General features: G+C 56.7%; 1 protein-coding gene across 1 annotated transcript in view; it reads left to right on the forward strand.

Moving 5' to 3' along the window:
• Positions 1–12873, forward strand: part of LOC307053649 (death-inducer obliterator 1-like) — a gene marked incomplete at both ends in the record, with an annotated part of 29963 nt that extends 17090 nt beyond the window's left edge. Inside the window, 13 exon segments of the mRNA XM_079705150.1 lie at positions 55–159; positions 423–558; positions 782–1310; positions 1755–1908; positions 2617–2706; positions 3515–3710; positions 9859–11039; positions 11042–11940; positions 11942–12044; positions 12046–12126; positions 12132–12315; positions 12318–12356; positions 12359–12873. Coding sequence (XP_079561276.1) covers positions 55–159; positions 423–558; positions 782–1310; positions 1755–1908; positions 2617–2706; positions 3515–3710; positions 9859–11039; positions 11042–11940; positions 11942–12044; positions 12046–12126; positions 12132–12315; positions 12318–12356; positions 12359–12873 — 4212 coding nt within the window.
• Positions 12874–13471: the final 598 nt, after the last annotated feature.

Raw genomic sequence — 13471 nt, forward strand, 5'->3', positions numbered from 1 at the left:
CCCCTTGGGAAACAAGGGCTAAGGGTTTACGTTTGTCTGTCTTTTTCATCTTAGGTGATGGAGTCCGGAACTAACTTGCATAATGAGACTAAGAAGCTGACCGTTAAACCGGAAACTATTCCCGATATGGAAGATTCTCCACCAGTATCAGATTGTGATGTAAGCGTTTAGGATTTCCAGTGCTCACGAGAATTGACAAAGATGATCCCGTTCCAGGCGTTGTTAGGTGCCTGAATTACTGGGCAAGACACTGAGCTGACACAAGTGTGTGTAGTTGTATTGCTTCTCGAGGACTTGTATTCAGTAGTCCTTTTCCTCTTTTTTCAGTGGTTCTTAATCACGTGAGATGTTTTTTCCATGGGTGCTGCTCATTTGGAGAGGGGGTGGGAAAGACATGACCTCCTCTGCTTCTTGTGCTTTAGGGGCAGCAAGAATCGGTGCGGGCGGCCCCCGAGAGGAGCGCGGTACCGCTGCTGGGCCTTGGCGGCGGCACGCTGCAGGACACGACCGGGCAGCACCGCACGCACCTCTTTGACCGGAACTGTAAGATCTGCACAGGTGAGCAGATCTGGGGGGAGACTGTGGAGACCCTTCTCAGGATGGCTGCATTCAAACCAAGTCACACAGTGGAAAGGCTAGAATCGTTTCTTCAAGCTTAGGAAGTGAGCCCCTCCCTTTATAGTGTTGTTGTTTTAAAGCAGTGATTGTCTGTCTACCCATGGGAAGGCTTTGCTCTCCAATGTGTGGGACTTCTCACGAAGGCCTGCCTTCTGTTCTCCAGGTCAGGTTCCATCGTCGGAAGATGAGCCAGCTCTGCGAAGACAAAAGTGGTCAACTTCTACCAAGAAGGAGGACTCAGAGTCCAAGCGTGACAGCTCTGCCTCTGAGCCTGCTCTCAGCTCAGCCGATGATGCGGCCCCAGAAACTCTGCCTGAAAACACCTTGGAGCCAGACCTGGAAAGCCCTGCTCGCGCCCATTTGGAGGGAAAATCCCTCCTGGTGCCTCCAGAGGATGGCCACCCCGTGCCGTCCGCCCTGGAAGGCGCCCCCTGCCCGGCCCCTGGTGGCGGTGCAGTGCTCACCACAGTCACGGTGTCCGGCCGAGACCCCAGGACTGCACCAGGCAGGCCGAGCACGGGCACGGCTCCCTCGGCAGCCCGCCCAGGCAGCGCCCACCCAGCAGAGCCCCAACAGGATGTCCCGAAGCCTCTGCCGACTTCCGTGACGGTGCCCAAGTCCATCTTGATCAAGCCGTCCACGTTGCCCGAGCCCAGATACCTGCTGTCGGTCCCGCCGTCGCCAAGCATCAGGTGCTGCCCCCGTGTGCGGTCTGAGCAGCTGAGCTGTGGCCTTTCTTTCAGATGAACAGAAGGAGCAGTAATGAGTGATTCAGTCGTTCGGCTCGGAAATCCACTCAGATATACAACTCTCCTCAATTTTCTATTTTAGAAAGGCGTTTTTTTAAAGCTTCAGTTTTAGGATGACTAATTATCACCTTAGACATATAGTTGTTGAAAACTGGAATTTGAATTTACAGCCATCCAGTTTATTGCCTATATAGTTTATATTTCTTTGACCAGAATGTGTTCATATCATTATGATGAAGGTAATTAATTTGAAAAAGTAAGCTATCAAAACTTGCAGGAATTCACTTTGCTTTTATAAACACGTCAAATAAATAAATAAATAAATAAATCTTGGGGATTCTTTGGGCAGAGAAAGATTCACGTATTTTCTGTGGTTCTGTTTTACAGCATCTCGGAGTCCCAGTCCCCTCCAGAAGAAGATACCACCCTCTTTTTGTCTCAACTCAGCACCATTTGGAAAGGATTCATTAACATGCAGAGTGTAGCGAAGTTTGTCACTAAGGCGTTTCCTGTCTCTGGATATATTGATTATCTCAGTGAGGTTAGAACCAGGAGGGAGAGAAGTGTGTGTGTGCGTGTGCATGCGTGCGCGCGTTTTCCAAAGGCACTCTGATGCCGCGCTGGAGTCAGGCGTGTGACCACCTTCCTGCTGAGTGTCTGGACGCACAAGCACCTCTGAAGGCAAAATAGGGGTTGCCGGGCCGAGTCAGCAGGTTACGCAGTTTGGCCAGTGGCGAAAATTGAAATGAGAAATCAGACAAAGCTGAAGCTTGTCTACCTTCTCCCTTTGTTCCGCTAGAGCTTGTGCAAAAGCTGGGTGTGCATGTGCCCACTGCAGGTGTGGCCAGGCACGCGTGACCTGCCCTGGTGTGGAGGGGCACACGTGACAGGTCTTTTATTTTTCAAAATTAACGAAACAGCACTAGCATTTCAGACTTAAGAAAGAGTGCTCAGTCTCTTCTGAGACATACCTGGATCTTTCCTGTATGTGTATGTTCCTAAAAGACAACAGTAACACACTTTGCTAAATGTCATCCTATTTAGCAGAAGCTTATCCTCCTACCACCCTTGGGTTTGGTCACTCATAATCCCGGATGTTAGTCAACTAAGCAACATTTGACACAGTTATTGCCGCTGTGTTTGGGATAGTTGCAGTTGTCTTAGTTGTGAATCTCGGGTAGTTTGGGGTCTGTCTCTCTGTGACGGCCACAGTTCCACCGGCCATTGAATCAGAGCTCATTTCACTTAGGATCTGCCCGACACAATTCACATCGGCGGACGGATTGCCCCGAAGACAGTCTGGGATTACGTCGGCAAACTCAGGTCTTCGGTGTCTAAGGTACCTGCCCACAGTCTGACCTCTGCACCCAAGGAAGAAGGGGTTTGTTTACACACGGCTCTTTCTTTGACATCTCGTCTTGCACGTTAATACTTGAACTGTCTCTAGTTGGTGAGATGTTTGCAGGTGGACGTTGAAGTTGATAGCTGGCTAACCTGTGAAGGGGGGTCTGAGTAGCACGACGGTGGAAGCTTTGTGAAGGCGTGTGTGTGGTTCAGAGTTAGAAATACAGATGCTCTGTCCCTTCTTGTCTGAGCTGATGGAGGAGAGGTCGGGGGAGGCGGCTGGGCTGGAGTCTGTGAACCGCTGAGATGCGGACGCAGCTGTGTGTCTGCGTGTGCAGTGCTCTTTGGGGGAGGGGCTCTGGTTTTCACTGGGGTCACAGAAGGGTTATGACCCTGGTCTAGTTCAGCCCTCCCGTTTCGGAGCTGCGGGCAGCTCATCGCACGCTTAGTGGTCACTTAGCTCTGTGTCAGACGCTGCCCCAGACTGGCCCTGCACACAGAGTACCCCATCAGTACGAGAGCCCCAGGAGGTGGGCTCTGTGTTGAGGACAGCGGGGCTAAGTAGTTTTAAAGCAGGTCCTCCGAAACCAAGATCAAACCCAGCAGTCTTGAGACTCGGGCCTGTGTCCTCTTCAGCAGCTCATTGTTCTGATGTGTTGGGCAGCAGGGCTGTGACAGTCAGAATCAGGGCTGGTCGCTTCTCTCCTCGCTTCCCTCCTGCTTTGGGGGCTTAGGTGCAAGGAGAAGGGGCTGCCTTTCCGAGTGGCCGCAGGTCAATGCTCCCCGCCCTCTGTTTGTTGCAGGAGCTGTGTCTGATCCGCTTCCACCCCGCGACGGAGGAGGAGGAGGTGGCCTACATCTCTCTGTACTCCTATTTCAGTAGCCACGGCCGCTTCGGCGTCGTGGTAAACAACAGCAGGCATGTCAAGGACTTCTACCTGATCCCGCTGAGCGCCGCGGACCCCGTCCCCTCCAAACTCCTGCCCTTTGAGGGACCAGGTAGGCCCAGGCTTCCACCCACACGTCCCCCCCACACACTGCGGAGTCCGTCCCAGCAAGCTGCGTGCCTCACCTAGACCCGGCCTTTGGCAGCGGAACTTGGGAACGGGGGTGAAGCAGCGGATAGTGGAGGGTGGCACGGGAGGTCCCCTGAGGAAGGTGTGCATTGTCTTAGAAAAGTCCTGTGAAGAGGGACAACCCTGTCCGGAGCCCGCCCGCCTGGCATGAGCAGGGTGTTGCTGGCAGGGGCTGGGCAGTGCCGGGAGGGCGGGGCCTGGGCCTGGCCTGCGGGCTTGGCTCCTTGCAGGCGTCAGGCAGAGCCTCTTGGCTGCAGGCATTCGTTTTGAGGAGAAACGAAAAATAGCGTTGAGAGACAGGAACTAGTTCTAGAAATAGGCACTTTGAAATCTGCTGCTCGAATGCGTGTCTTTGGCAGACCACGTTTTGGTCACTCATTCCTTAGAAAGTGCTGCTTCTAAAGAATTATTTCCAGGCTGACCAGAAAGAAAGTTCAGGCTTCTCAAGGGAGCTAAGGGTGATTCCAAGGGGGGCGTGGTCTCTGGGGACCCAACTCCCCTTAACCCTGAGAAGTTGACGGGACTTAAGTCTCGCCTAAATGGGAGTGTCTCCTTGTCCATGGCGCCCCCAAAACGGCTAAGCCTAAAAGATGCTGAGTGTAACCCGCGGTGAGGGCTCTTGAAGCACCTGCTTCTACAGGCAGTAGCTACGCCCGCACCCGGCGCCTCCGTGTCCATGGCCAGCGCCCCTGCCGCGGCCAGGCACTTACGCGCCCCGGCAGCTCTGCGGCTGGGCCCAGCGTCCTGGTCGGTCCCCGTGACCTCACGGCTCGTGTCCCCTGACACAACACACAGAACTGTCTCAGTGCCAAACATGTTAGAAGCCAAGCTCTCCGGAGGGCTGTCCCACTCCTCGCGCTAAAGCGGTGCCGCCTGACGGGCAGCAGGGAGGGCTGTGGCCGAGGTTCTTGGCGGGCAGCTCCCGGGGCGCCGGCCAGCTCCCTGGACGCCGTGTTCCCGAGGCAGCGGTGACGGTGGTGAAGCCGACTTCCCGATACCGTGAAGAGCCTCCGGTCAGTCACAAGGGCGGAAGCCTGTGCGGGGCCTAGTGTGAGCGTAGATCCTGTGACACGCACACTCTGCACGTCTGTAGCAGCGGGACCTGGGAGGGGACGAAGCCCTGTTTCACCCGTGTTGGAGCCCCTCTCACGGCTCCACCTGCAGAGCCCGCGATGGGGTCTTGCCTGACACCGTCCCGGTGCACCTTGTCACACGAGCAGGGGGCTGCCAGGTTCGGGGCCACACACAGACCCTGAGGGGGGCAGAGGTGGACGAGGTCAGGCGTGGTGAGGAGGCAGGGGCGCGGGGGCCACCGAGGAAGCCCCCGGTCGGAGCCGCGGTGGGAGCTGGTGCAGTGCTGGGTTGGGGCCCGGCTGGCAGAGGGAGGGGGCCGCGCTGGGTGTTCCGGGGTGACACGGGGACAAGGAAGGCTGGGCAGGGCGCCCACCTCATCTGCTAAGTGACCACACTTGATGACCAGCGGAGTGGACATCACTCCTCCACCTGCATTGCCAAGGCTGTCACTTCCTGAAGGGGATGCTCAAAAGCCTGCAGGTGTTCCTCCACAATAGAGAACGAATGTTTCATTAAAATAAAGTAGTAGGAGGGGTTTTGGAAACGTGATTGTACGGGAAATTTTACCATAAACTTTTAAAGACTTTGTTTTTCAATCGAAGGGCTTCTAAATCTCAGCTTGTTTAATTTAGTATATATGTTTTTAATTCTAGGGGCTTTATTCACGGAAGGAAGAGCAGTCAGATGGGACGCTGGGCCTAGGCCAGGGTGCCCGGCCCTCCCGAGGGGGTGGGGGGCGCCTGTCGAGGGCCCTCGGGCATCTAAGGTGTGGACCACCCTGAGCAGAGGACAGGGACCTGCCTTCCGAGGCACTGCCGGGAGAGGGCCATTCTCTTAGGCTGGCTCCATCCGTGGTGTCTGCCTTCTGTCCTCACTCTTAACTGCTTCCTGAACAGCAGACCGTTTCCGTGACTTGCAGTATTGTCAGATAAAAGCACGTCTTCAGTTTCTGCGTGTCTTCCTGCGTAGCTGTGTACAGATGTTGTAATCAAAGGCAAAATGGTGCTGAATGGAAAGTGCTTCTCTCTCCTTTGAAATCAATGAATATTTCATGGAAACTGGCCATTGTTTGTCTGAATTTGAACCATTTGGTAGCTCTTGGTGCCCATCCAGGTGCACTGTGAGGGAGGACTGTCTCCACCTTGCTTTGCCTCAGCCGACGCCAGTGTGCTTCTGGCTGTGCAGGCGGCGGTGCTGCGCTGGGGGCGCCTGGACACGGGCGGGCGGACGGACGGATGGACGACGCTCTCCTCACTGGGACGCGGAGCCCTGGCTTTGCTCAGGTCTTAGGGACCCAAGAGTGGGAGCGGGCGAAGTCTGCATGGGAGCCGAGTGTGGCGGGCGGGCAGCTGCTTCTCCCTGTATTTGCTGGGTCTCTGCCCAAGTCCTCTTTGAGGATGTTTGTTGCTAACTCTAGCACAGTTTCTGTTCCCGCAGGTGTGGACGTTTTGTCTTGTCGGACTCAGACCATAAAAAGGTGTTCACTGTAAATACTGAAGAGTGGAGCATGCCAGGTTGATTTAGGGGTAAAAGCCTCATTTGATAGTTGGGCAGCTTTCAGCTGGTTTATTAATTAAAACTAAACCTCGTCTCCCGCTGTGCCACGTCCAAGGTGCATGGGGGCTGCTTCCCCCGCGGCCCTGTTGCTGACACACCCGGACACAGATCCTGGTTTGGGTCTTGGCTCAGGAAATCCACACACACCTTTTCAGCTGTCCCTCGTCCCTGGGTTTGTCCACTTCTCTCTTTGTACGGGTGGTCTGGGGCTGACCCGTTCTTTCACCGTGAAGACTCGGGGACCTACATGCAGCTAGGAAGGCTCGTTTCAACCACACGGGACATTGTGGACACGTTTGCTCCCGCAGTTCGGAGGGGGTCGGGCAGGGGTGCCGACACCCCGGTGCTCAGTCTGACCAGTACCCCTTGTCTGGAAATGATAGTTCAGTGGCCTCCCACCTAGTTCTCATCTACTTGATGAGTCATAAGCCTCACCACTACCCTCAAAGGCAGGTCGGTAAGTAAGCACCCCCCTTGTAACCATGGGACAGAGGCCCTGTGCGGAGCCGGCGCGGCGCCCCGGACCCCCAGAGGGAGCCCTGTCTCTGCACACAGCCAGCGTGCTCACTGCTGCTGCGCCGTCTCGGGGCGCCCTTTCCTCTCCAGGGGTCACACTCAACAGTGGGCGCGCCCACAGGGGCCCCAGGCAGAAAATGGGGCCTTCGGGGGAAAGCTGCCCCTGCCACCGCCCCAGTGGTAGTAGCCCTTTGACTGTGTCCAGCGTGCCCTTGCCAGGCGCCTGTCGTGAGGGTGCGGAGCGGGGTGGAGCCAGACGTGCCCTCACCTCCCTGAAGGTCACTGCCGAGACCCCGGTAGCACAGTGAATCATATTCTTCCACGAGTCAGTCATCTCCACGGTGCTAGTTACATTTCAAGTCTCCATGCAGCCATAACGTGCACAGGTGAAGTAGAGAAGGTTTGACTGCTTCAAAAACAGCCCAATTCAAATGTCAAATCCTGGGGAAGATTAGTGGGGAAATGCATAACTAACACTCCTCCAACTCTGGAGCTTTATTAGATCGCTTACGGGTGTGTGTAGATGAAGTAGTTGAGAGCTGAAAGCATTTAAAACTACTAGCTGCTTAGTTAGATGCTGGTCTCCAGGGAGTTTACTGTTTTCGAAACAAATGTAAATGTTAAGTAATTGAATGCTACCCTCAGCTGTGATGCCTGTGACCGCAAAGGGTAGAGTCTAGAGAATTTTGCCAAGTCTGGGGTGTATCCTTTTTGTTAGGAGGCATATAAAGCTGTTGCCAGTTGTAGGGCTGGCACACCTCCCGAGGACAGGACCCCATCTCCCTGGATTTAACGCAGTGCCTTAGCCTCCACACACAGCATCTTTGACCTGAAACGTGATTCATGCCGCAAGCCCTGGTGTTGGCACCTTAGAGGTTTAGCTCTTCACAGGTAGCATAGCCCATCTGCATTGAGGACAGTGAGGACAGTCGTGGGCCCTGGGCTGCTGAGAGGACGCCCCCGGCCAGGGCTCCCCAGCCCTCCCCGCCCCCGCCCGCGTGGCCGAGCACATTCCTCTGCTGCTCCTGCTCACGGGGCTGGCCAACGCTCCAGCGTGTGGCTCGGCTGGGGACCTGTTCTGCCAGCTCTGGGGCCGTGTCGGTGACAGTCGGTCCAGAGAGGGCCACGAGAGCCAGTTGAGCTATTGACTATGCCCCAGACTGGATATCAGTGAGCTGTAAATTATTCAGTAAGTGGCTGTTACAGCGAGTGAGAGATTTACTATTTTAAGTTAAAATAATTCATTTTGATTAGAAAGCGAACTTGATAGAGCATCTTTCACATCTGAGCAGAACCATCTGGATGCCATGCTCAGTGCAGTGGGCCTGGCCTTCCTGTGTCCACGCCGTCCTTTGCCCAGCTCCTCCTTCCCCTGAGTCACCACTGTCATTAGAAGGGCAGGCAGAGGACATTCTGGAAGCCATTCCTCTTACCATGAGTGGGTGTCTTCATGGGCACCTCAGCCCTTGAATGTCAGCCTGTGAAACGAGGCGCTGAGCACAGTGAGGAGGGGGGCCAGCAGTACCTCGCCGATCCATGCGGATGCTGGGCCAGCCCAGCTCCCTCTGGCATGCCAGGTCTTCCTCCTCCTCGGGGGCGGGACGGGACATCCGCCACCCTCGTGCTCGGCATGTCACCCCATCTCTGTTGGAATTTAGGAAGGGTGACAGGCGCTCAGAACTACACAGAGGGTTTCTAGGGACAACTCTTTGATCTGTGATCAACTTCAAATCACAGAAAGAATAGGAAAAACAGTGCTGATTTTCTTTTTTAGTGAGTCAACAAAAAATATATAGCATGAATGTCTTTTACACAATAGTGATTTATGTGTAAATTGAGTTTATACAATTTAATTTAAAATATGCTGTTGAAACAAAATTTTGGTGCCGTGTTTATCGTTTCTCCCTAACTTACTGATCTGTGACGTGGGCTTCTCTGTTCCCCTGTTGGTATTCCAGGTTTGTTATTACTGTGAGGGTGGCGGAGCCGTACAGAAACAGTAGCATTCCTGGTCCAGTGCACCACAATCCAGAATGTGTGGACCAAGAATTTGTTAAGAAATCATTATGTTTTAAGAACTGTGCAATGTTCTGAAATTCCCAGCGTGTTCTCCACGTGGTGTGTCCTCTGTTGCCCCTGTCCTGAACACCTTTGGGCTTTAAGCCGCACGTCCTGTGTTGACAGAGACCTGAGCGTTCGGTAGCTTTTGAGAAGTTACTGGTCATTGAATGTCTTTCTAAACCTGCAAGAACATTTGTTTTAGGCAGTTTGGTCAGCATCACTTTTCCCATCAATTGTCATTTTGACACCAGTGACTCATGAACTTACCGAAGGGCGTGTGCTATATCGATCCGTATAATTTTGTTGATCATTATAATTGAGTTGTAGAATTGGTCCTTAATTGAACCTTTAATTTTAGTATGAATAGCTTAATTTACATATTGCAGCTCATAAGTTAAAGTCGAAAGGGGGTGCTGCCTTCCTGATTTGTAGCAAGAGGCAAATGAAGGTACACGGCTAAGAGTTTGTTTAGAAAACATCCTGGTACATACAGGCTTCACTCCCAGTAGGTGAACGGCCTGGAGTGTGTGCGTGCTGGCCTTCCCCACCTCCCCCAGCGCGCCTCTACCCTAGCGTTGTGTATAATTGAAAACCTGTAATAATTTTAGCACTGGGCGAATGCGCGTGTGCATTGGGCCCTTGGTTTTGTGGTCTGTGGGCCCGTCAGGCTGGGCAGGTGCGCGGTGCAGTCTGCGTCTTTTGCGGCCGGTCTTCGAACACTTGGTTCTATTTTGCCACAGAATTTCCCCCTCCTCCTCCCTCTGGAAACCATCCCCCCGCTGCCCTTCACACCCAGAGTTGACCCCTGAAGGACAAAAGCTACAATTCGATTCTAAAATTTGCACAACTGTTTTGCTTTTTAGGTCTTGAGTCACCGCGTCCAAACATAATACTGGGGTTAGTAATCTGCCAAAAAATACAGCGGCCTTCAAATGCTGGCAAATTAGACAAGACAGAGGAGAAGCGGCCCCGTATTGAGACACAAGAAGAAATGGATGCCGTCCACCCCAGAATGCCAGCAGCCCTGCTCCCTGAAAAGAAGCCCCGCAAGTACCCGCTGCGCCCAGGGAACGCGGCTGTGAGCACCACACCCCCGGGGTCTCCCCCACCCCCAGCCCCTCCTCCAGAAGCACCAGGTGCGCCGGCCTCATCTTCCGGGTTACAGATACCGTCGTCGCTCAAACCAGGAGCCACGAACACTGTCACAGCATCACCCGCGTCAGTGACGGTTGCGGTGGCCGCTTCCTCTGTCACTTCCTCTTCTTCACCCCTAGAATATATCCTGCAGACTCTCTTCGGGAAGAAGAAGGCGTTTGACACCCCCACCGAAGAGCCTGCCGAGTCGGCCCCAGCCCCCCACCAAGACTCGAGAGCCAAAGCCGGCGGCGGGGTGCCGTCGGCGCTTCTGCTGGACCCAATTGTCCAGCAGTTTGGTCAGCTCTCCAAAGACAGAGCTCTGGAGGAGGAGGAAGACGACAGGCCGTATGACCCCGAGGAAGAGTACGGTCCTGAGAGAGCCTTGGACACTCAGCTCGGAGACCGCGGGAGACGCCAGGACGCGGACAAGGCCGTGGAGGCAGCTGAGCGGGAGGAGGTGGCCTATGACCCGGAGGACGAGACGATCCTAGAAGAAGCCAAAGTGACCGTGGACGACCTGCCCACCAGAATGTGTGTGGACGCGCACGGCGGGCCTGGCCTGCAGGCGCCCTCCCTGGCCGAGCGGCAGCAGATGATAGAGGAGCTCACCAAGCAGATCGAGGAGCAGCAGAAGCAGGTGGAGGAGCAGGAGGAGGCGCTCAGGCAGCAGAGGGCGGCCATCGGGGCCTCCATGGCCCACTTCTGGGTGTCGGACGCGCTCATGTCGCCGCCGCCGCCCAAGCCCGCGCTGCTGCCGCAGGAGCCGCAGGCCGCGGCCAAGGCGGCCGCGCCCCCCGCTGGCAGCCAGGCCCCGGGCCCGAGCGACGAGGCGCGGCTGAGCCGGGACCCGCGGCAGGCCCGGCGGCTGGCCACGGAGAGCAACGAGAGCGAGGCCGCGCCCCGAGGCCCCCGCCGGCCAGAGTAGCGCCCGGAGGGGCCGCTGCTCCCCCGGGGCCACTTCCAGCCCAGGAGGAGCCAGAGTCAGCCCCTCCACCGTGGGCTCCGGGCGAAGAGGCCCCACTGCCGGCCAAGCAGGACGGCCCCCTGCGCGAGCCCACAGAAAGCCCGGGGCCTGCGGGCGCGGCCGGCGCGGAGGGCGCGGCCAGGCCTGCCCGGGAGGTGCTGCTGCCCACGCTGCAGGGCACCTCCTTCCAGCCCCTCTTCCCTTGGCAGCACGACGGCCAGACCTTCCACCCTCCCGGAAGAAGGGATTCTTTCTCGGGTCCAGTGTACGCCTGTCAGGAAAAACCTCTGGGCTCTTGCCAGTACGAGGATCAGAGAAATGCTCAGTTTCCCGAAAAACGTGACTCCCTGGCAGCTGAAACCGAAAGAGACAGAGAGCCACAGCCCAGGCCGGCTGAGGGGGCCGGCACGTTCCCCACCGCAGCAGAGAAAGGGGGGCCTCGGCCCCAGTTCCGAGGCCAGCGGGAGCCTGCACCGCGCGTTCTCGGGATGTCGGGCTTTCACGGCCCCAATTTCACAGGCCCACGGGGGCCAGTCCCTCCGTTCTCGGAAGAGAATTCGAATAACGATGGGCCGAGAGGGGGGCCTCCACCAGGCAGATTCGGGCCCCCAAACGGGCCCATCCCTTCTTTGTTCTCAGGGCCACACGGGCCACCTCCCTACAGGGATGGGAGGGGCCCATCCGTCTCCCACGTGGGCGGGCCCAGGGGAGCAGGGCCGCCTCCATTTGGAGACCGCAAGGACCCCCACGGGGAGAAGAGGGAGTTCCCGGAGGCCCCGTACGGTGAGGCCTCGGGCCCCCCTGGCCAGAGCGAGGGGCCCGAGCAGGCCCCGTTCCTGGGAAACGGGCACCGCGCCTTTCCAGTTCGGGGGCCAGAGGAGGCCTCTGCTGTCACAGTTCAAAGGACCCCGAGGTGGCCCTCCTCCCCCTCAGTTCAGAGGTCAGAGAAGCCCCCACCGCGGGCCACTTTGTGGGCCCGAGGGGGCCACACCCTGGGCAGTTTGAAGGCCCAATGGGCCAAGCTCCTGGATTCGACCCAGGGGGATGCAGCCTCAGCGGTTCGAAGAGCAGAGGGTCCACTCGCCGCCCAGGTTCACCGGCCAGAGGGCAGCGGCGCCCTTGCCCTTTGGGGGGCCCCGGGGGGCCACTCCCTTCCCGGAGAAGAGGGAATCGGTGCTTCCACACTTCCACTGCCAGGGCCCAGCCACCCCAGAGCCAAACTGGCGCCCCGGGCGCTGCTGGAGCTGCGCAGCCACCCACCGCGCCGGCCCCAGGCCCCGAGGCCGAATTCCGCGAGGGCAGGGGCCACGAGTACAGAGGCCCAGGCTGCAAGGGGCGGCCCCGGGACAAGGCCCCGGAGGAGCCCGAGGCCCCACCGCCCGACAGCCGCCCGGGCCAGGCCCTCGAGGACCGGCGGCGTGAGCGGGAGCGTGGGAAGCCATGGGAGCGGGAACGCGGCCGGACCTGGAGCCGCGAGCAGGACTGGGACCGAGGCCGAGAGTGGGACCAACCCCGCGACAAGGACACTGGCCGCGAGTGGGACCGCGGCCGCAAGCGCAACGCGGGCAGGGCCGAGCAGCGCAAGTGGCACTGGGCCCGAGGACGGAGCTGCCACCGCGACCGCAGACGTGAGCGGGAGAGGTCCTGCAGCAGGGACCACGAAGGCGACAAGGCCCGCGAGGAGGAGTGCCGCAGGGACCGCAGTCGGAGCCCGGAGCGACCCCGGGACCCCAAGGCCGCGGCCCCGCGGGGCGCCGCCCCCGCCACCCAGACCTAGGGCCGCCCGTGAAGCCGCGCTCACATGCTAAGCAGGTGGTCTTGGAAAGAGCTGGGAGCTGACGCACAGGACAGAACCTTCTGGACTTGAGAAATTACTGTAATTTTGTGTGTGATTATTTCTTACAAAATTTCACACCTTTACAATTCTGACGCTTTTTAAATAAAAACAAAAAACTAAGAAGTCTTTAACATGTCCATTTGAATGTACTGAAATGGGAAAGTATCTACAAGAGCATATTGCTTTTCAGAGTATAAAGTTATCTTTTCTCATAACTTGACTGTTGTAAATTTTAAGGGAGTTTAGTGGACCTCAGAGCCATACCTTTCCTGACATCTTCTCATCTGTGATACCTGTTTCCAGAAGCTAACTTCACAGGGTTCGGGGCAGGCGGCCGCGTGTTTCTGTGCATGGCTGTGTCAGCTCGTCTCTGGAATGTTGAGAAACACCAGACTTACAGGTGCATCTTTCTCTTGTCATGAAGAAATTTGAAATACAAATTTCAACCAGGAAACAAAAACACATTTCTTGGTTTTGCTCAGTGTTTAGGTATCGCCTTACATGTTCCCCCCAGCCCCAAACAGGATTAAAAGCAACA

The sequence above is a fragment of the Hyperoodon ampullatus genome (genome assembly GCF_949752795.1).
Source record: "Hyperoodon ampullatus genome assembly, chromosome: 5".
Classification (NCBI taxonomy): Eukaryota; Metazoa; Chordata; class Mammalia; order Artiodactyla; family Ziphiidae; genus Hyperoodon; species Hyperoodon ampullatus.